The sequence below is a fragment of the Myotis yumanensis genome, unplaced genomic scaffold (genome assembly GCF_028538775.1).
Source record: "Myotis yumanensis isolate MYYU_CA2020_CCGP unplaced genomic scaffold, mMyoYum1.0.hap1 SCAF_9, whole genome shotgun sequence".
Taxonomy (NCBI): domain Eukaryota; kingdom Metazoa; phylum Chordata; class Mammalia; order Chiroptera; family Vespertilionidae; genus Myotis; species Myotis yumanensis.
In genome coordinates, this window is record NW_027223760.1 from 3,927,609 (window position 1) to 3,949,284 (window position 21,676).

At 41.7% G+C, this 21,676-nt stretch overlaps 1 protein-coding gene across 15 annotated transcripts in view; it reads left to right on the forward strand.

Annotated features, from left to right (window-relative positions):
- The window catches only part of KMT2C (lysine methyltransferase 2C), a 255,758-nt gene that overhangs the window by 203,597 nt on the left and 30,485 nt on the right, over nucleotides 1-21,676 (forward strand). For all 15 annotated transcript variants that reach the window (XM_070423607.1, XM_070423606.1, XM_070423611.1 and 12 more), the window contains 9 exons: nucleotides 1,466-1,539; nucleotides 3,155-3,337; nucleotides 3,748-5,592; nucleotides 6,447-6,739; nucleotides 10,530-12,331; nucleotides 13,283-13,394; nucleotides 16,748-16,826; nucleotides 18,434-18,497; nucleotides 20,281-20,513. In XM_070423607.1, coding sequence (XP_070279708.1) covers nucleotides 1,466-1,539; nucleotides 3,155-3,337; nucleotides 3,748-5,592; nucleotides 6,447-6,739; nucleotides 10,530-12,331; nucleotides 13,283-13,394; nucleotides 16,748-16,826; nucleotides 18,434-18,497; nucleotides 20,281-20,513 — 4,685 coding nt within the window. The remainder of the gene's footprint in view (nucleotides 1-1,465; nucleotides 1,540-3,154; nucleotides 3,338-3,747; nucleotides 5,593-6,446; nucleotides 6,740-10,529; nucleotides 12,332-13,282; nucleotides 13,395-16,747; nucleotides 16,827-18,433; nucleotides 18,498-20,280; nucleotides 20,514-21,676) is intronic.

Consider the following 21,676-nt stretch of genomic DNA (forward strand, 5'->3'; position numbering starts at 1 on the left):
ACTAGAGGATGAATCATTTGGATTAATGAAACCAACTTGTAGAGTATTTGTAAGCAAATGCTGGTATTGTCTTGAGTTCATGTTGCTAGACAAACCAGAATTGGAAAGGTCTCGAACACACTGTCTTGCAGTAGCTTCCTTGTCAGCACACCATTGTGTTAGATACCTGAGCGGCTGCCCACCTGCGAGTGCACTTGCTAATGGATCCCCTAGTCTGTTCAGGTGCCCTTTCAGTTCATCCTCCTCTGGTACTTGATTCATTACGTGTAAGAAATAAATGCCACATTCCCTAACAGTAATCCAGCAGTTTCAGTGCAGCGATGTCTGTTAACTCAATACATGTATTCTTCATGTGCATCTAACCACACTTTATCTGCTGCCTACAGATGACCACATCTAATTAAAGCAAGTCATTTTGTGTCAGTGTAAATTGTCCTGAGAGCAGAGCTATAGTTTAATTTTCTTTAATGTTTAATTTTCTTTACTATGTGACTCTAGAACAGGGGTGGGCAAACTTTTTGACTCAAGGGCCACAATGGGTTCTTAAACTGGACCGGAGGGCCGGAACAAAAGTATGGATGGAGTGTTTGTGTGAACTAATATAAATTCAAAGTAAACATCATTACATGAAAGGGTACGTTTTTTTTTTTTTGTTTTTTTTTTTAGTTTTATTCATTTCAAACGGCCGGATCCGGCCCGCGGGCCGTAGTTTGCCCACGGCTGCTCTAGAACTTCACAAAATAGCAGGTTAAAGCTGCTGATCTGTCAGCTGATTTCTATTTTCTTTCAGTGCCTTTTTTGAAATTTTCTCCTTCCCTCCCTCTTCCCTTCCCTTCCCACCCTTTCCCCTCCCTTCCCCTTCCCCCCTCCCCCTCCCCCTCCCCTTCCTCTTCCCCTTCCCTTCCCTTCCTTCCCTTTTCTACATTTCTTTTAATATAGACTAAATTGTTTCTACATTAACCATTAACTGTTCATCTTACCTAAACATTTTATAGACTGTCCTGACAATGAATTTCATAGAAATAGCTTAAAATCATGACTTTCCATGTCTTTGTTGTGCACAAATGCTGGTGAGAGGCGCATTTCTAACACTCACTTCCTTTTGATCAAATTGATAGCCTTCTCTTGAGTACAGATATTTTATAAAACTTGTAGCTTTGGTTCTGATAGCATCTTACAGGATTGAGGGAGTTTCTTATACTTGACTTAAATTTAACTTGGCTGCTTAGCCCTTTTGATTTAAAAACTTCCCAACTCTACATGTGAGATTATTAATAAGGCAACACTTTATTCAGAAAATATATTTTTAGCCTACTATGTGCCATGAACTTGTACTGTACAAAGAACTTAAATTATGAAAATCTGGCCAAAAAACATTTAACTTTCAGGAGTTCATAGCTTTTTTATTGTGACACGTCCTTATTGTGGGCTCCATAAATGTACATGCTGTATTCTTTTGTTGCAGACTGGACTACTAGAGTGAAACAGATTGCTAAGCTGTGGAGAAAAGCAAGCTCCCAGGAAAGAGCACCATACGTGGTATTGACAAACTCTTCTGCGTTGTTATATCTTTGAACATAATCCTGAGCCTTATTGTTATTGTCTTAGGTTTCTAAAATGATTTTCCATTGCGGAAAACATGTTTATACTTGTGCAACACATAAATAGCTTTGTTTTCCATAGGGATTTTCTAACTCTTTAGTTTTGCATGTGACTTATTTATTTATTTATTTTTCTTTTATTTCTTTTTTTAAAGTGTGACATTTTTAGAAGCAACTTAACAGCACCAGGATGTTGAAGATTGAACTCAGTTATTTTAGGAGCGTGTTTAATTCATTTTTAAATTAAACATGCTTTATCTCTTCAAAAGAGTACTACATTTTGAGGCTGCATTCTTGTGTTGTTTCTTCCATAATAAACTCTTTTTTGTCAGGTCCAGTAGAAAATCATCCTGGAACTTGAAAGGGACATATCCAGATACCTTTCAGGAGCTTTTGAAACATGCGCTTTGTCAGTCATTAGGGTATTGATAAGAGTCATAGTTCAGAGGTGAATTGTTACTTCCCAGGGAGCCAGATTGAGATTGTCAGCTGGATCCCAGCCCTTGCTTTCATTTTAAAGCACATTAAATTGGCATTATTGCTTTGAAAAATATAAGCAGTTAATTTCCAACTTAATCTTTAGCACATACATTGTCAGTGATAATTATTTGGATGGAGCAGAAATTATTGTTTTTAAATATATATTTTTATTGATTCAGAGAGGAAGAGAGAGGGAGAGAGAGAGAGAGAAATATCAATTATGAGAGAGATTCATTGATCAGCTACCTCCTGCATGCCCCACACTGGGGAACAAGCCCGAGACCTAGGCATGTGCCCTGACTGGGAATCTAACCGTGACCTTCTGGTTCATAGGTCGATGCTCAACCACTGAGCCACGCCAGCTGGGCAGAAATTATTTTTGATGTGTTGGTAATGCTTTAATCTGGACTATCAGAGGTAGTGATAGCATTGAGATGGGTTTTCTTTTGTGTTAAAGTTCAAATTCCAGATTTTAAATTTGGAGATTGACTTGATATTTTCCTTTTCTCTAAATTGAGCAAGATATGAATTCTTCCATTTTTAAGACAATACTAGATTACAATGCCTGGGTTCTCTAACCTGATTCAGAAAAGGGTGGTAACACCCATTCTGGAAGGGAGAAGGTGGGGTGGTATCCAGTCCTTTCACCCAGAACGCTGTAAATTCTAAAGGGTTATGTTTCAACTGTTTATGTAGTTAGTTAATTAGGTAGTTTGTTTATTGTTAATCCTCACCCGAGGATATTTTTCCCATTGATATTTAGAGAGAGTTAAAGGGAGGGGGGAGAGACAGAGAGAAACATCAAAAGTGAGAGAGATACGTTGACTGGTTGCCTCCCACAAGCACCCCAACCTGGGCTGGGATTGAGCCTTCGGCCGAGGGACATGCCCTTGACCCTTCAAGTCTGTGGGCCCATGGTTTACCCACTAAGAAAACTGGCTAGGGCTGTTTAACTGTTTAACTAGACCTTTTCTTGCTTTTATATGAAAGATCAACATAGGTTCATTTTATTTTTATGTCTTAAAATTTGTTAACATTAACTGACAGATGATTTTCTGATCTGTTTTTCAAAGCAAAAAGCTAGAGACAACCGAGCTGCATTGCGCATCAATAAAGTGCAGATGTCAAATGATTCCTTGAAGAGGCAGCAGCAGCCGGACAGCAGCGACCCCAGTTCTCGGCTTGACTCGGATCTCTTTAAAGATCCGTTAAAGCAAAGAGAATCGGAACATGAGCAGGAGTGGAAGTTTAGACAGGTATGTGGATTTTTTCAAAATTGCATTTAAAAACAAACAAAATTGCATTTTTGCTTAAAGAGAGCTATTTATGTCATTATCTCAGAACATAGTTTTTATTAGAACATTAAAGTTTGGTTAAAAGTAGACTTTCCTTTCTCAGTAAAATATATGTAAGCTGCTTTGGGAAGGTCATTGAGCTGCTGAGAACGACATGCTGCCCTGGGCATGAGTTAGGTGGACTGGTGAATAATGTCTCCTGTTAGGAGACTGAATATAAGGTGGGTGCCACCTGGCACTGCAGATATCAAGCACATTAACTCTCAAGAGAATTAGGAATTAATTTCAAGAGAAAGGCAACAGCCTCTCCCACCATGACAGCTACGTTCTTCCTTACCCACATGATTGCTTTCTCTGTCCCCATCCAATAGCAAATGCGCCAGAAGAGTAAGCAGCAGGCGAAGATTGAGGCTACCCAGAAGCTGGAGCAGGTGAAGAGCGAGCAGCAGCAGCAGCAGCAGCAGCAGCAGCAGCAGTTTGGCTCACAGCCTCTGCTGACGTCGCGCTCGGACACACCCAGCAGTGGGATACAGAGCCCCCTGGCTGCCCAGCCTGGCCCTGGAAACATGTCTCCTGCACAGTCATTCCATAAAGACCTGTTTACAAAGCAGCTCCCCAGCACCCCAACTTCCTCATCTGCAGACGATGTATTTGTAAAGCCACAGGCTCCTCCTCCTCCTCCCACTCCCTCCCGGGTTCCCCTACAGGAGAGCCCTTCACAGACTCAGTCTTCTCAGCCGCCTTCCCCTCAGGTGTTCTCACCCGGATCTTCTAACTCCCGACCACCATCTCCAGTGGATCCTTATGCGAAAATGGTTGGTACCCCCAGACCACCTTCTGGGGGCCACAGCTTTTCCAGAAGGAATTCTGCACTGGTGGAAAGCTGTGTATCTTTATCGTCAGCACCGAGGCCCCCTCAAATGGGTGAGGGCACAGCAAACAGGCCATCTCCCATCCGAGATTTCTGCTCTTCCTCCTCGACAAGTAGTGACCCCTATGCAAAGCCTCCAGACACACCCAGGCCTGTGACAACAGACCAGTTTCCCAAACCCTTGGGCCTGCCCCGGGCTCCTATAGTTCCAGAACAAACTGCAAAAGGTCGTATAGCAGCTGGAACCAATGATCACTTCATGAAACCATCTCCTAGGACAGATGTGTTTCAAAGACAACGGATCCCTGACACATATGCACGACCCTTGTTGACGCCTGCACCCCTTGAGAGTGGTCCTGGACCTTTTAAGGCTCCCATGCAGCTGCCTCCGCCTTCCCAGGACCCGTACGGGCCAGTGCCACATCCACCAAGGCGGCTGTCCGCCGACCCTTATGAAAGGCCTGCCTTGACACCACGACCTGCAGATAACTTCTCTCATAACCAATCGAGTGATCCATATAGCCAGCCTCCCCTCACCCCACGTCCTGCAATGAATGAGTCTTTCGCCCACCCCTCAAGGGCTTTTCCCCAGCCTGGCACCATATCAAGGCCAACATCTCAGGATCCATATTTCCAGCCCTCAGGACCATCTCCCTCCAATCCAGACCCTTATTCTCAGCCTCCTGGAACTCCTCGGCCCTCGACGATTGATCCATATAGTCAGCAGCCACCAACCCCAAGGCCACCTACACAAGCAGACTTGTTTGTTACATCTGCAACTACTCAGAGGCACTCTGACCCATACGCTCATGCTCCTGGAACACCAAGACCTGGTGTCTCTGTTTTTTACTCTCAGCCACCAGCAGCACCAAGGCCAAGAGTTTCAGAGGGTTTTGCTCGGTCCTCAGTGACAAGACCTGTCCTCATGTCAAGTCAGGATGTGTTCCTGCAGGCAACACAGAATCGAGGCACAGCCTTACCTGGCCCTGTGGTGAGGACACCCGAAGCCTGTTCCCAAACACCGGGGCCGCCCGGACCTGGCCTTGCAGACACATTCAGCCGTGTCTCCCCATCTGCTGCTCGGGATCCCTACGACCAGCCCCCAATGACTCCAAGGCCTCAGGCTGATGCTTTTGGAGCAAGTCAAATGGCTCCTGATGCTGCTGATCAGCCCCGGCCTGGGTCTGAGGGGAACTTCAGTGCTCCTTCAAACACCCCCATGAATTCTCAAGGCCAGCAGTTCTCCAGTGTCTCCCAACTTCCTGGCCCGGTACCAACCTCGGGAGTCACTGACACACAGAACACCATCAATATGTCCCAAGCAGATACAGAGAAATTGAGACAGGTAAACACATTGTATGTTCTTTGATGTTTTCAGTACATTATTTGAGAAAGCTATTCATTTCATCAAACTTTAACAAATGTTAAAGTTTATCTTCTATAGAATTCATTGTACTGCAAACAAGAAAAATGGAAGTGGTGAAATTAACACCAGTTGATTTGGATTTACTATATTTTCAATATTATGAATTTTTAGGGGAATTGTTATATATGAAATCTTTTAAGTTTTGTGATAGTTGCCAGGCAAGGAAAAGGCCCCAAGTAATCTGTTTTATAACTATTGAATAGTTAAGTTTAACTAGTGTTTCATCAAACTTTAAAACATTAAGACATTTAAATGATTGATTGATTGATTGACTGATTTCAGAGAGAGAGAGAGAGAGAGAGAGAAACATGGATTTGTTGGTCCACTTGTTTATGCATTCATTGGTTGATCTCTTGTGTATGCCCTGACCAGAGATTGAATCCACAACCTTGGCTTACTGGAATGATGCTCCAGTCAACTGAGCTACCCACCGAGGGCAAAACATTAAGATGTTTTAAACACTGTCTGGCCAGCATGGCTCAGTGGTTAAGCGTCAACCTATGAACCAGGAGGTCACGGTTCGATTCCCAGTCAGGGCACATGCCCAGGTTGCGGGCTCAATCCCCAGTGTGGGGCATGCAGGAGGCAGCTGATCCATGATTCTCATCATTGATGTTTCTCTCTCTCCCTTTCCCTTCCTCTCTGAAATAAATTTAAAAAATATATATTAAAAAAATATTTTAAATATTACCATAGTCGTATATTGGAAGCATTAGTTACCAGAAAGCTCTTAGCAACCAGAAATCCCAGTGATTTTTGTTTCTTTCCTTCAGCGGCAGAAGTTACGTGAAATAATTCTGCAGCAGCAACAGCAGAAGAAGATGGCAGGTCGACAGGAGAAAGGTTCCCAGGATGCAGCCTCTGTGCCTCATCCCAGTCCCCTGCAGCACTGGCAGCCTGAGAGTGTCAGCCAGGCTTTCTCCAGGCCTCCACCCCCCTATCCTGGGAGCATCAGGCCACCTGCTGTCCCTCCACTGGGACCTAGATACGCCGTCTTCCCAAAGGACCCGCGTGGACCCTATCCTCCTGAAGTTACTGGTATGGGAATGAGACCTCATGGATTTAGGTAATGCATTTAATTTCCTGCCAGATTTAAATCGCTGTTAGAAGTTACTCGTAATTAAGAAGTTGTTACTGCTTTTTACTGGTTATATCCCTTTGAGATATAACTAATGTTATTTCCACTAATGAGAAGTCATGGATTTAAAAAAACAACAAACTGAGTTTTTCTTTAAATTGGAAAATATTTAAAGACTAGAGGCCTGGTGCAAGAAATTCCTGCATGGGGGGAGGGGGTGTGGAGGGAGTCTCTCAACCTGGCCTGCCCCCTCTCAGTCCAGGAGCCCTCAGGGGATGTCCTCCTCTGCGGGAGGCGACCGGCCTGATTGGGGAAGGCGCTGCCCCCATCACCCCGCTTCTGCTGCCACTGCTGGCCGCCGCAGCTGTCGGCCCTTGGCCCTCGCTTCTTAGTACTGGTCCAGCCCCCTGCCCACTGGTGGGTGGGGGGTGATCTGGGGCCAGGCTGGCTGGGGGAGGGGCTGTGGGAGGTTGAGGCACAGCAGGTTGCACCCAGTCCAGCCTTTGTGGATGCGTGGCGCCTGGACCGGGCCCTCGAGGCTGCCTCTGCAGAAGGGGCAGCACTGGGACCGGGCCACGCTGCGCCCTGTCTTGAAGCACCTTTGCAGAAGAGAGTGTGGCGCTGGACCGGCTGTGCCGGCCCAGCCCGCCTCTCTTGTGTGGCGCCGGACCGCCCACCTCTCTCGCATGGCACTGGCCCTGCTTTGTCTAGATGGATGTCTGGATGACATCTGCCCTAATTAGCATATTACCCTTTTATTAGTATAGATTGATAATAGGAAAAATGGGTCATCTGGTAAAGTTTCATGGATGTATCGGTTGGCTCAACCATGGACAGTTTGGCAATAAAATACCATTTACTTACAGGAAGTTTCACTTAGAAATTTTTTTTTAATTTTTAAAAAAATATATATTTTATTGATTTTTTACAGAGAGAAAGGGAGAGGGATAGAGAGTTAGAAACATCCATGAGAGAGAAACATCCATCAGCTGCCTCCTTTACACCCCCTACTGGGGATGTGCCTGCAACCAAGGTACATGCCTTTGACCGGAATCGAACCTGGGACTCTTCAGTCCACAGGCCAACACTCTAGCCACTGAGCCAAACTGGTCAGGGTTTCACTTAGAAATTTACAGACAATGGTGCAGGTGTCCAAGGAAATCTATACAAGGTCATTCTTTTAGCCATTGGTTATAAATAGCAAAAAAGGTAGAAAGTATCTATCCACCTGTAATAGTAGTAAATAATAGCAATAACTAACTTTATTACTTTGTGTGAAGCACTATTCTGTGCACTTCAGGTGTTTTATAAAACCTTTAGAATGGTTCAGTTACACTCAGTTTAGAGGTTGAGCATAAAAGGCTCAGAAAAAAAAAAGGTTAAATATATTATGGTATATCTGTGTTATAGAATATAAGACAGCCATTAAAATGTTGTGCTTTAATAATTGAGAAGAAAGATATTTATGATTTATTGGATGGAAAAAATAGACTGTATGCAACATAATTTCATTTGTATAAAACTACATAATTGCATAGATAAATATCTTGAATGATACCCAACAAGTTGATAGTGATTATTGGGAAAATTTTAATTTAAGTTGATACTTTATACCTTATATTTTTATATTGCTTGGATTTTTAAAAATACAAGTTTTTATTGATTTTAGAGAGAGAGAGGAAGGGAGAGAAAGAGAAAAAAACATCGATGTGAGAGTAACATCCATCAGTTGCCTCCTGTACACACCCTGACCAGGGATTGAACTGCAACCTGGTCATGTGCCCTGACCAGGGATTGAACCCATAACCTTCTGGTGCACAGGACGATGCTCAATCAGAGCCACACCTGCCAGGGCTTGCTTGGATTTTTTACATTGGATAATCTTTTATGATAGAAAAATACCCAAAAAATGCCACTTTCATTTAAACTTTCTTTTCTTTTTTTTTTTTTTTTTGAAATTACTTCATTTTCTCTTGTTACCTTTAGAAAAACGATTTTTATTTGAAAATAGTTCAGATTTCTGGAATCTTGAGGTCAGGAAGGACTAGAATGAATTATATAGAAATAAAAATAAACCATAGCCCTAGCCAGTTTGTTTCAGTGGTTAGAGCATTGGCCCACAGACTGAAGGGTCCCAGGTTCGATTCCTTCCATAGCCAGTATCTTGGTTGCAGGCTCAATCCCCCTTGTGTGGGAGGCAACCAATCAATGTGTGTCTCATGTGGATGTTTCTCTGTCTTTCCCCCTCCCACACTAAAAAATCAATGGAAAAAAATATCTTAAGTTGAGGGTTAACAAAATAAATTAATTTAAAAAGTGAACTTTAGAGAAGTCTTTCAACACAGAGTATTGTGTGCTTTACTTAGAGGTTTTAGAACTATATGTAGACTTTGGGCACCCTCAGGAAATGGGTTTGTAAGGACAGGCGAATGTGTTTTTTCCCTACCCCCACCCCAAACCTCACCAGTTTTGCAGTTGGACTTCCTTGCAAATAATTTAATTTTTTTGATCCACTGGATTTTTTAAACTTTTAATGAAGATCTTAAATAGCCCTTTATTTTATAAAGTATTGACTGTGTTAGCGTTACCATGGCTACATTATAGCCATAGGATGTAATTTATGACACCCTCAAATCTCTAAAATGTAACCACCATATTCAGTCAGAGCCTCCTGTGACATGATGAGTGAGGTTTCTCCTCTCCCCCAATTTTTTATTTTAGTTTACATTGTGAATATTTGTGGAGATTTTCATATGAAACGGATGTTCTCCTTCTGGAACTTTTCATGGTGAGATAAGGTTATAAAGTCAGTGGGATTTTTGTTTGTTTTTGAAGTGGCTAGTAGAAAGGTCAAAGCCAAAGATATGCCCAGGTATACTGAAGAGTGAGTTCTTTAAGATGACTCTTTTAGTTGTTTTTTTTTTGGTTTTTTTTTTAAATATATATTTTTTATTGATTTTTCACAGAGAAGAAGGGAGATAGAGAGAGTTAGAAACATCGATGAGAGAGAAACATCGATCAGCTGCCTCCTGCCCATCCCCCACTGGGGGTGCGCCCGCAACCCAGGTACATGCCCTTGACCGGAATCGAACCCGGGACCTCTCAGTCCGCAGGCTGACGCTCTATCCACTGAGCCAAACTGGTTTCGGCTCTTTTAGTTTTATTAGACATATTTTTTAGTCTAATACCTACCCCCATGTTACAGTCTTACCCTTATTTTCCTTTTTTCTTCCTCAATTTAATGTTTGCCTGTTCTATTTCATATTTACTTGTAAACTGCCTTTCCTTCTCTCTGGAATGAGGTACAGTATAAATAATTAACTCATTTGTTAAATCTTGAGAGATGATGCCTGTTTCTGCCTCCTGTCTTCATTCCTTTCACGAAAATAGGTTAGTCCACCCAGTTGCCAGGCTTCTGCCTCTGTCTTTTATGTACAGAGGCCCGTAAGTCTCTCAAGTACAATTCAATTCTTGAGATCTCCTACCTTCATTCAAGCACCCACCCACCTCCCCAGTCAGTTTCCCCTGTAGAGCTCCCTAAATGCAGAAAAAAGAAATGGACTCAGATTCAGTGTTCATTATGGGTTCACTTAGCAAAAATTTATGTGCATATGGATACTTTATGAGTGCTTTTTAATCATGATAATTTTGTCTTTCCTAAGTCACGGTATTTGGCAACATTTGTATCTGAGTTTAATCTAAAACATTTCCTTTCCTCAACTTAACTCTAAATTTAATGTAATACTTAGTGTTTACTATTTGCTCTTTTTTCTTTTAGATTTGGGTTTCCAGGAGGTAATCATGGTACCCTGTCAAGTCAGGAACGCTTCCTTGTGCCTCCTCAGCAAATACAAGGATCTGGAATTCCTCCACAGCCAAGAAGACCAATGTCTGTAGATATGCCTAGGCCTTTAAATAACCCACCAATGAGTAGTCCAGTTGGTCTGCCTCAGCATTTCCCACCACCGGGCCTGCCCGTCCCGCAGCATCACATACTTGGCCAAGCATTCATCGAGCTGCGGCACAGGGCCCCGGATGGACGGCCACGGCTGCCCTTCAGTGCTCCTGGCAACATTCTAGAGGCACCTTCTCATCCACGACCTGGGAACTTTATTCCCCGGCTGGACGTTCCAGGCCCTAGACACACAGACCCCATGAAGCGACCTTCCCAAGGTCTACCTAATCAGTTGCCTGTGCATCCAAGTTTGGAACAGGTGCCACCCTCTCAGCCAGAGCAAGGTCATCCTGTCCATTCATCTATGGTCATGAGGTCCCTGAGTCATCCCTTCAGTGGGGAGTTTTCAGAGGCCTCTTTGTCAGCATCTACATCAGTTGAAACAACGTCTGATAATTTACAGGTCACTTCCCAGCCTTCTGATGGTCTTGAAGAAAAACTTGATTCTGATGACCCATCTGTAAAAGAGCTAGATGTTAAAGATCTTGAGGGGGTTGAGGTCAAAGACTTGGATGATGAAGATCTTGAAAATTTAAATCTAGATACAGAAGATGGAAAGGGAGATGAATTGGATACTTTAGGTAATTTGGAAACTAATGATCCCAACCTGGATGACCTTTTAAGGTCAGGAGAATTTGATATCATTGCGTATACAGATCCAGAACATGACCTAGGAGATAAGAAAAGCATGTTTAACGCAGAACTAGACCTTAATGTCCCAATTGATGATAAGTTAGATAATCAGTGTGTATCTATTGAACCAAAAAAAAAGGAGCAAGAAGATAAAACTGTGGTTCCTTCTGATAAACATTCCCCATGGAAAAAACCCACTGTCACCAGTGAGATAAAAACAGAAGTACTGTCTCCAAATTCTAAAGGGGAAACCAAATGTGAAAGTGAGAAAAGCGATGAGGGTAAAGATCACACTGACACTCCCTGCTCCCAGGCTGCTGCTCACACAGACCTGCACAGCGGAGATGAGGCCCCTCCACAGTCCTGTGACGCAGACCTCCCTGACAAAAGAGCTCTTCGCGAAACCGCTGGCTCCAGCACAGGTGCTGCTCATGGACCCACTCAGCTGCCTGCTGAAGACACAGCCAGTTCTTGTGGCGTAACTGGGCCGACTCCGGTTCTTTCCAGTTTACTTGCTAATGAGAAGTCGGATACTCCAGACATGGAGCCGTTGGGGTCCCCACCACCAACGTTGCCCGTCTCAGCGTCCAGTCACATGCCAAGTTTGCCTCCTCCGCTGATGACACCGCCTGGTCTTGTTTTGGATACTACCATGAACTCCAACGTGGCAATAGTCTCTAGGGTAAACCACGCTTTTCCTCAGAGTGTGCAGCTCAACCCGGGATTCCTTCAGGGTCAGTCAGCAGTTAATCATAGTTTTGGGACAGGAAAACCTACGGATCAAACTGTGCCCCTACCCAGTCAGTCTGGACCCCCGCCACTGGTGGTCCCTCCGACACTCACCCCGCAGAGCAGAGAGAGACCCCTCCTCCTGGACGAACAGCCTCTGCTGCTGCAGGACCTTCTGGACCAAGAGAGGCAGGAGCAGCAGCAGCAGAGACAGATGCAGGCCATGATCCGGCAGCGGTCGGAACCCTTCTTCCCCAACATCGGTAGGAGTGGCCTTTGGTTCAGTGGGAGTCACGGTGGGCGTCAGGGTGGTGTGCAGTGTGCTTGTAAGATTGCAGTGTTCACGACACACGTGGACTAGAGCACTGAGGGTCACACAGTGATGAAGCCTTTAGATTCCTGCCAGCTCAGTTAAGAGGTTCAGAACTCTGAGTTTGATCTTCTTAGTCCTACTTACATTATTAACAGAAACAAGTTGTCTTATTCCTTCCTTCTAATCATTTATTTTCAGAGGCATTTAATTTAAAGAAATTATGATAGAAACAAACTCCTTAATGTCCATTTGTATACTATAAATGCTTGGCAGTTTTTGGTTATATAAAGCTCTTTAACTTGTTTCCAATTGTTTACTAGTTTTGGGGAGGAAACCCACATCAACGCAGTAAAATTACCTGAGTGTCTCTAAGAGTAAAAATTAGCATATTGTCCCATCTCTTTTCCACTTCTATGCAAAGAGGTCTTTTCTCAGTAGCCTATCTTTATTGCAAAGTTATGTCCTCAAGAATGGATACATTTTTCTCTCAAAGGGTAGTAACTGATTTAGTGGAATTCCTTAGTATTGGAAATAACTGTAAATTCTCAGGACATTAACATTTTGAAGCAGTTTTGATTAGCATGTGAAAGTTTGGGTGAAAAGAATCTCACTGCTTTAGGTTATTGCTGTCATTCCCCTTCAATGTGACAAGCTGTCCGTTTTCATTCCTGCAGGACTAAGGTATCCAAGCTTGCTTCAATGATGGGCCACTGAGATGCCATTAAATTTGGTTAAGGTCCCTTGTATCTCATCATTCCTTACCTAGCCTAGAAACCTGTGATAATGCTTATTAAATAATAAGGAATAAAAACCTCTAAGTTACATAATGTTTGTGACAGTTAAGTGTAACTTGAACCAAGTACTATGAAATTAGTAACTTTAAAATATATTTCTTCTTTAGATTTTGATGCAATTACAGATCCTATAATGAAAGCCAAAATGGTGGCCCTTAAAGGCATCAATAAAGTAATGGCACAAAACAATATGGGCATGCCACCGATGGTCATGAACAGGTAGGTAAAGGTGTTTCTCATTCTTCCTTTGCATCAAGAAGTGTATGAAATTATTACTAGTTCCTACAAAGAATATACAGTACCTAAAAACCACCCTATGTTCTACCCCGGCCAGTGTGACTCAGTGTTTGAGCATCGTCCCAGGAACCAAGAGGTCATGTTTTGATTCCTGGTTAAGGCCTATGCCTGACCTGTGGGCTTGATCCCCAGTGGAGAGGCCAGAGGCAGCCAATCAATGTTTCTCTCGTCAATGTTTCTTTCCCTCCGACTTCCTCTTTCTCTCCAAAACTCAAATATATAAAAAAGCCCACTATGTTTTAGGAATGAATAGTATTTATATTTGTTGTGATATTAGCTGGATATGATCAATTTCCTTTAGTTTCAGGATAAACATAATAAAACATCATAGAAAGGCTTGTAAGATTGACATGAGTCTTGGGACCGAGATCTTTCATCCTACACAAAGATGAGAGGATAAGCAGGAAAACAGTAGTCAAACTGTGGAGATAAGACAATGGTTTCTTTAAGCCTGTGAATATTTTTTATACGATCAAAGGAACAATGTAGAGAAAAGTGTGGGACTTACTGAGCCAAGCTCTAAAGTGGAAGTCCCCAAACTAACTCAAATCAGAGAGAAATGGCAAGAAGAATAGAAAAGAGGGCATTGGAAAGTTAGGATAATTTGTATATCTTTTCACCATTAGCAGAAAAATGGAAATTATGCATTAAAGCAGACTGTAAGAGTTGTTTGACCACGTGAATTTATGGAATTAGAGTACTTGTGCCAGCTAAGGGATATTAACTTCAGGGCAGTATCTTGTTTGTTTGTTTTGTTAACCCTCACCTGAGGGCATCTTTTTCCATTGCTTTTTCAGGGAGAGTAGAAAGGGGGCTGGAGGGAGACAGAGAGAGAAACATCGATGTGAGAGAGTCACACGGATGGTTGCTTCCTGCATGCGCCCCAACTGGGGATGGGGAGTGAACCCACAACTGAGGTATGTGCCCTTGAACGGGACTCAAATCCCAGACCCTTCTCTTTGCAGGCCAATGTTCTAACCCATGAGCCATGCCAGCCAGGGCTATATCTTAAGTTTTTATCATGGACCACTGTCAGAATTATATGGCAACTTTAAAAAATGCGTTTGCATTAATCCAACACAGACCTACTAAGTCAGAATATCTGCAGATGGCACTGGTCCTCTCTATTGGAGATCTCTGGTTGATAGCCTCTGTCAATAGTGAGGAGAAAGCCTCAAGTTAGCCTCATTATCTTGTTGAACAACTTTTATGAAAAGAATGATTATGGAATTGAATGTAAAATCTACATGAATTTAATAAGTGAGACTTCCGATTATTTAGGAGTCCTTAAAGGAGTAGTTCTTTTCATTTGTTGAGATAGTTTGGAAATGGGTAAGAAGTATTGTTGAGATCAAAGTAGAGATTTGCACTGTTGGACAGTATTTATTCACACTAATTCTTTATCATAGGGTTCTTTTTTATGTCATAAACCTTTTGATGCAGAACATTTTATATGCAAAACCAAAAACATACTACAAAGGAAATCAGTCATATTTGAAAAAGAGTTATTTAAATTTAAAAATTATGGCAAATGTGCTTCTTGATGCTTTAGCAAATTTAGCAGAAAGTCTAATAATTACCATAATTTCAAAGTAACAATGAATTAGAATATTAGTATGTGCAACAACTTTTGTTATGAAAGCAATGTGAGTTCTGTTGGTGACAAAGTCACACTACTGCTAATAATACTGTAGTTTGCTGTTTATAGTCAAAATACAAGGAAATGCTAAACTTTGTTAGCACTTAGTTTAAAAGATGGGCCCCAGAATTAGAATCCCTGCTGTTTCAGCATCATAATTAGAGGTATTAGCCACATTTTAGGCATAGCGTTTGCTATTCTACTGAGTGCTTTGAAGAAGTGGAGGTGTTAGCCCCTCAACATAGTGTGATAGGCTACTGAGGGTGATGGACAGTGAGTGATATTTGGATTAAGAGATCATTCCTGCCCAGGCTGTAGTGGGTGCAGGGGTGATAGGTGAATCAAAATATTGACCAACCCTAGCCGGTTTGGCTCGGTGGATAGAGCGTCTGCCCACAGACTGAAGGGTTCTGGGTTCAGTTCCGGTCAAGGGCACATATCTTGGTTGCAGGCTCAGTCCCCAGCCCTCTCACATCAATGTGTGTGTCTCTCTGCCTCTCCTCCTCCTCCCTTCCGCTCTGAGAATCAATGGAAAAATATCCTCAGGTGAGGATTAACAACAACAACAAAATATATTGGCCAATTTTTTAAAAGTATCTTTTTATTTATTTTAGAGAGGAAGGGAGAGGGATAGAGAGTTAGAATCATCAGTGAGAGAGAAACATCAATCAGTTGCCTCCTGCACACCCTGTACTAGGGATCAAACCCACAACCCAGGCATGTGCCTTGACCCGGAATTGAACCAGTGACCTTCTGGTTCATGGGTTGACGCTCAACCACTGAGCCACACCAGCTGAGCTGGCCAAATATTTTTAACCTTGTAGACTTTTTCTTGGTCTGTGACCAATTTTTAATTTGCTTTAACAGTAGGTGTAGAAAATGTGTGAAACTTCTTGAGAGGTGCATCTTTAGTTTTGAATACAAAATAGCTAAGTTACCTATTATCTTTACTTTTTCAGTTCAGAAAAGGCATTTTTAAAAATAAAGATTGGAGCCCTAACCGGTTTGGCTCAGTGGATAGAGTGTCAGCCTGCGGACTGAAAGGTCCCAGGTTCGATTCCGGCCAAGGGCATGTACCTTGGTTACGGGCACATCCCCAGTAGGAGGTGTGCAGGAGGCAGCTGATCAATGTTCCTTTCTCATCGATGTTTCTAACTCTCTCTCTCCCTCTCTGTGAAAAATCAATAAAATATATTTAAAAAAAAAATAAAATAGAGATTGGAAGAAGAAAAAAATTTTCTTAGAATGTATATAATAAAACTATTTCTTCATTAGATTTTTTTATCCAAAGAGTTGAATTAATTTTATTTTAGGGCATGATGAATCATGAATAGAAAGTGAAACTCTGGTGTGGCCTACTTACCACAGCTCACTGGTGGGCCTGGGGAAAGCCTCTGGGCCTCTTGCTTTCATCATGAGTCAGGACTCACGAGTCAGCACGGCAGGAAGAGGCCGCACTTCAGAGAGGGTGCGGAGGGTGAAGTGGGGTCGGCACACAGAAGACTGGGCCTTCGCAGATGTTCATGATGAGGAGGACATGCCATTCTTTCTTCCCTGGAAGACAACTTTGTTGAGCACTTAAAACAAGTGTAGTTGTACATGCTTGTCATTTGACACCTAGTGCTTCCCTTCACAGGTTCCCCTTCATGGGCCAGTCGGTGACTGGAGCGCAAACAGGTGACGGCCAGACTCTCCTGCCACAGGCCATTCCTCAGGTATTGTCACCAAAACCACACTGTCCTGTTCCTGACAGACCTCTTCTGCCCAGGAGGCCACTTCTAGGAAGACATAGGAGCTTAGATATCTGTTCAGCAGGAATAAAGACTTTCTTATTAAGACTAAAATTGACCACAGTTTCTGAAAAGGACCCATATATTTAAGGGTAGAAAGTCACTTGAGGGCAACCAAATGCTTAGGGTTTCTGATTCTACATTTATTTATTTTTATTGCTGATCCTGTTACCGATGTCCCCACTCCCTCCTCCTCTGCTCCTCTCCACCCAGCCCCTCCAACCCCGGCCTTCCCCGCACAGTCGTCCGTGTCCATGTCCATGGGCTATGCATATATGTTCTTTGGCTAATCTTTGGGGTTTTTATTTTGGACTCCACAAAGACATTTTCATGTTCTGCATTTTGGATTTAATTCATTATTCTTAAAAATGTAAATCTATTATAAACAGTAGAATACTGATTGTAATCATTCTTTTTAGATACAGTCATGTTCTGCTATTTATTCCTTGGAATATTCACCATTCATGACAATCATCTTGAAGTATAGATTTGAGTGTCAAGCAATGTTAGGGAAAGTAGACCTGCTCATCTCATACAGAGTTTTCTTCAATGATTTTTTTTTCAATTATCTGCCTAGATTCAAAAAAAAACCAAAAACTACCTGTTAAGTGACATACTACATGTCTTTGTGGAATCTTTTCTGCCCGGCAATTTGTGCTTCAGCTTTATTATGCTGATTACTATGTTTTTATTATTAAAAGAAGAGAGACCAGCTTGCATCTCAGGCAGTGGAAAAAGCATAGGCTTCATAAATGAGTTTTTATAAAAACTCAGTTCCACTCTAAATTTCCTGTGCAAAGTTTGTATACGTCCTGTGACCTGCATTTTTTCCTACCTGTCAAATGGTCCCCAGCCTCGCAGTGTAAGGGTTACATATAGCACGTTCTGGCTGCTAGTGTCTTTTACAATCATTACCTTGTGTACAGCTCATGTCTAACAGAACTTGTAACGACTGATAAATATTTTCTCAAAGTTAAATGTATTAGATTGTCTCCAGGGAATTGTGAAATTAAAAACTGTTTATTCAGTCACCCTGGAAGAAACAAGACATTTAATTTAAAAAATGAGACTAATATTTTCAATTACTTGTACATGTTAGAGATGTCGGGTTTTGTTAATAAAGAAGTGTGTGCTGTGAAGTGGGAGCTAGTCAATCCAGAACCCATGTTTATGTCTTAATTGCAGAAGAAACCAGGTGGATTTCATAAAAAAGTGGAGTTTTACATGATCTCTAGCTATGTGCTAACAGTATTTAATTTGCCCTACTATTGTATTTCCGATGGATCATCCCGTTTTTCAACTGAAATCTATGACGTGAAATAGTTCAGAGATAATTTAAAATTTTCAGAAAATAGGTTTTCACCACTCAACTCATCTACTTTTTATTAAAAGGAGAGCTTTAAAGATGTCTTAGGAAATTAAAGGGTTTTTTTTTCACCCCCTTCCATTTCTTTCTCTTTCTTTTTAAAAAAATTTTCCCCCCTTTAACTGAAATGTGGAATAAACCTATTTGTAAATTTTACTTATTTTAGGATGGCAGTATAACACATCAGCTTTCTAGGCCTAATCCTCCAAATTTTGGTCCAGGCTTTGTCAGTAAGTATAAATCTAATAAGTCACCTGTTCTCTGGGGATTGCTTGTTTGCGCTCTGTGTTCTAAAAACGTGGAGTTAGTGTAGGTGTGTTTTTCAGTCTGAGTGCCCTCATCTTTTATGAAACCTTATTTGGTGTCTTTTCCTCAAGGCATGGATTTTCATTGCTTTTTTAATCTATGCATGAAGAATTATAGTTAGGTAAATATTTTAATACAGAAAAATCACCTTTCCTATTCTCTTCAATATTGTTGCTGGGTTTTTTGTTTGTTTTATATGTAGATTGGGCACTTTACAACTAGAATTTAGCCTTTTCTTGCTCTAATGACTGTCTGCCTCTGTGACAAGGACACTAAATGGGAACAACATAGGAAATGTGCTTAGGAATCATTTGGGTTAGCAGCATGGTGTGAAGGGCAAGGATGCAGGATGCCACTGAGTCCTTTTGAGTTATCTCCAGGGGTCCCAAGGTGGCTCAGGATAGTATTTAAAGTTCTCCCCAAACTGAACCTTTCTGAAATCTTCAGACTGTTTAGCTAACTTTTTTTTTTTTCACCATTATTTTTCATTTTGCTCACCTCTGCTCTCCTGGTTCCAGAAACCAGAAAGGCTTTCCTTGCGGTAGGTCTCATTCTACCAGAAGCAGAACTTCTGAAACCTTGTTGAAAAAGCCTGTTCTTGAAAAAATGCCCTTCAAATTTAGACTAGATTTCAAGTTCATACATGTACTGGGACTTCTGGGTTTAGGAACAAACCCAAAGTCTGACCCATTAAAATTCCCCTGCATTAATTATTATCACAATTTGAACACATTTCGCATTAAAAACAAACTGCTGTAACCAACTGGCTTTTTCTGGCTTTACTGTGCCCATTGATTGGCTTTGGTTGCATTCTCACTGTATGACAATATTGTTATCACTGATGTAATTTTTCAGCGAATTTCCTTCCTAAAATTGTACTTACTCATTTCTTTGTCTTCAAAAAGGTATATTCTGAATTTCACTACCATGAAATGACTTTTTTTTTAAACTTGGAATCAGTGATGTGAAGTGCCCTTAAAGAATAAAGAAGGACTGTTGGTACAAGATGAAGAGATATAACTATTTTGGGGCAATATCAATGACAGTCATAAAAGTAGTCAAGATTTTACTTGGTTAATTAAAGATTTTACTTTGCTTACTTATACAAGCACTAAATTATAAAATTCATAAGTTACCAATGTTTTTAACTTAGAGATTTCCTTCATAAAACATAGACTTCAGAGTGTCCTTTCTAAGGCATTCTAGGTCCCCTCCCTCTCGGTTTAGGACATGTTTTCACTATTGAGAAATAGGGTAACCCTTAAAACTTAGGGAAATTAACATGGGAAAGGATACCTAACCTATGCTTTGGACCTTAATAGGGTACATGTGTCTTACTTTGTCTCTTCAAAGTCTGTAAATGTGACTTAATGAAATACACACATGAGTTAGAGAACTTGGTAGTTGAGCAGATTGTTTTTATCTGTTAGATAAAAGTCATCTGCTTTCAGAAACTGGATTTATAGTCTTGATAAGTATGAAGGTAGCCTGTGAACTAAAAACATGCATTCTTTGGTTTTCTCAAATAAATATTTTCCTAAAATCTCCTACTTTATAGTTACATTATGGTCTAATGTTTAGTATCATGTTTTCAGAATACCTATTACAAGGTCATGGTAAAATGCATTTCCTTACAAAATGGATGTGTGTAACTTTTTATTGGACTCTAGAAAATTAACAGAGCTGAATTTTTCATTATCCCCTCAGATGACTCCCAACGTAAGCAATACGAAGAGTGGCTTCAGGAGACCCAGCAGCTGCTTCAGATGCAGCAGAAATACCTCGAAGAACAAATCGGCGCACACAGAAAATCCAAGAAGGCCCTCTCGGCCAAGCAGCGCACCGCCAAGAAGGCCGGGCGTGAGTTCCCAGAAGAGGACGCGGAGCAACTCAAGCATGTGACTGAGCAGCAGAGCATGGTTCAGAAGCAGCTGGAGCAGGTAACGGCCGCGTCTGCACGGTGGGCAGGCGTTGGCGAGTGGACGCAGGGCTTGATTAGTGTTGGGCAGACGCAGGAGCAGCTTGTGGGCCTCTCACTAACCGAGGAAGTCCCTGGAGTAGTCGTCACACAGCACATATTTAATAAGTGCCACTGAAGAGGTTAACTCATAACCCTGACCTAGAGAGCCACTTTCACACTCTGGTATGAAACCTGGGACAGCCAGGGAAATCCAGGTACTTTCCCTGCCTAAAAAATCCCTCTGGGGGTCCTCAGCTCCACTGAGCACAGAGCTCACGGGAACCCTGGTTCAGGCGGGAACAAGAATTGGGCCCCAGAAGTATTTGTTCGCTTGGAGTTGACCTTTGCTTGCCCGTGGTCTTTAGTTCCCTGGTTTCTAGTGAAATTTCAGATAAAGCAGTTGAGTCATTCTGGTGATTCATTTTCATAGTATTTTTATTAATATTTCTAAAATACATGGTATATTTTATGAAAAGTACTCATTTCTGAAAAATGAAACCATTCTGCTGTTATCTTCCATTACAAACCAGATATTTCTCAAAATGTTCATTGAAGTAACAATTATACTTAAAAAGAAGTAAAACTTCAACTTTTTATTGAAAATTAAACAGTAACTGTTCAAGATGGGTTAAGAGCCCGCTCCTAGGTATTTACCTAAGTGCATTAAAAACTTGGCTTCACACAAAAGCTTGTACACAAATGTAAGAGCTCTATTCATAGTCACCAAAACCTGGAAACAACCCAGGTATTCTTCAGTGGTGAATTGTTGGACAGAGTGTTGTGTATGCAGTGGAGTACTACACAGAATTACTTGAATGGATCTCGAGAACATTATACTGAGTAAAAGATGCAAATCCCCAAATATTATAGGCTACTCTATTTGTATGACATTCTTGAAATGACAGAGTTATAAAAATGGACCATAGAGGTTTCCAGAGCTAAGGGATGAGGGAAGAAGGTGTGACTGCTAAGGGGTGGGTCACATGAAGGAATTTTCTTTCTTTTTCTTTAAATATATTTTATTGATTTTTTACAGAGAGGAAGGGAGAGAGAGAGAGAGTCAGAAACATCGATCAGCCGCCTCCTGCACATCCCCCACTGGGGATGTGCCCGCAACCCAGGTACATGCCCTTGACCGGAATC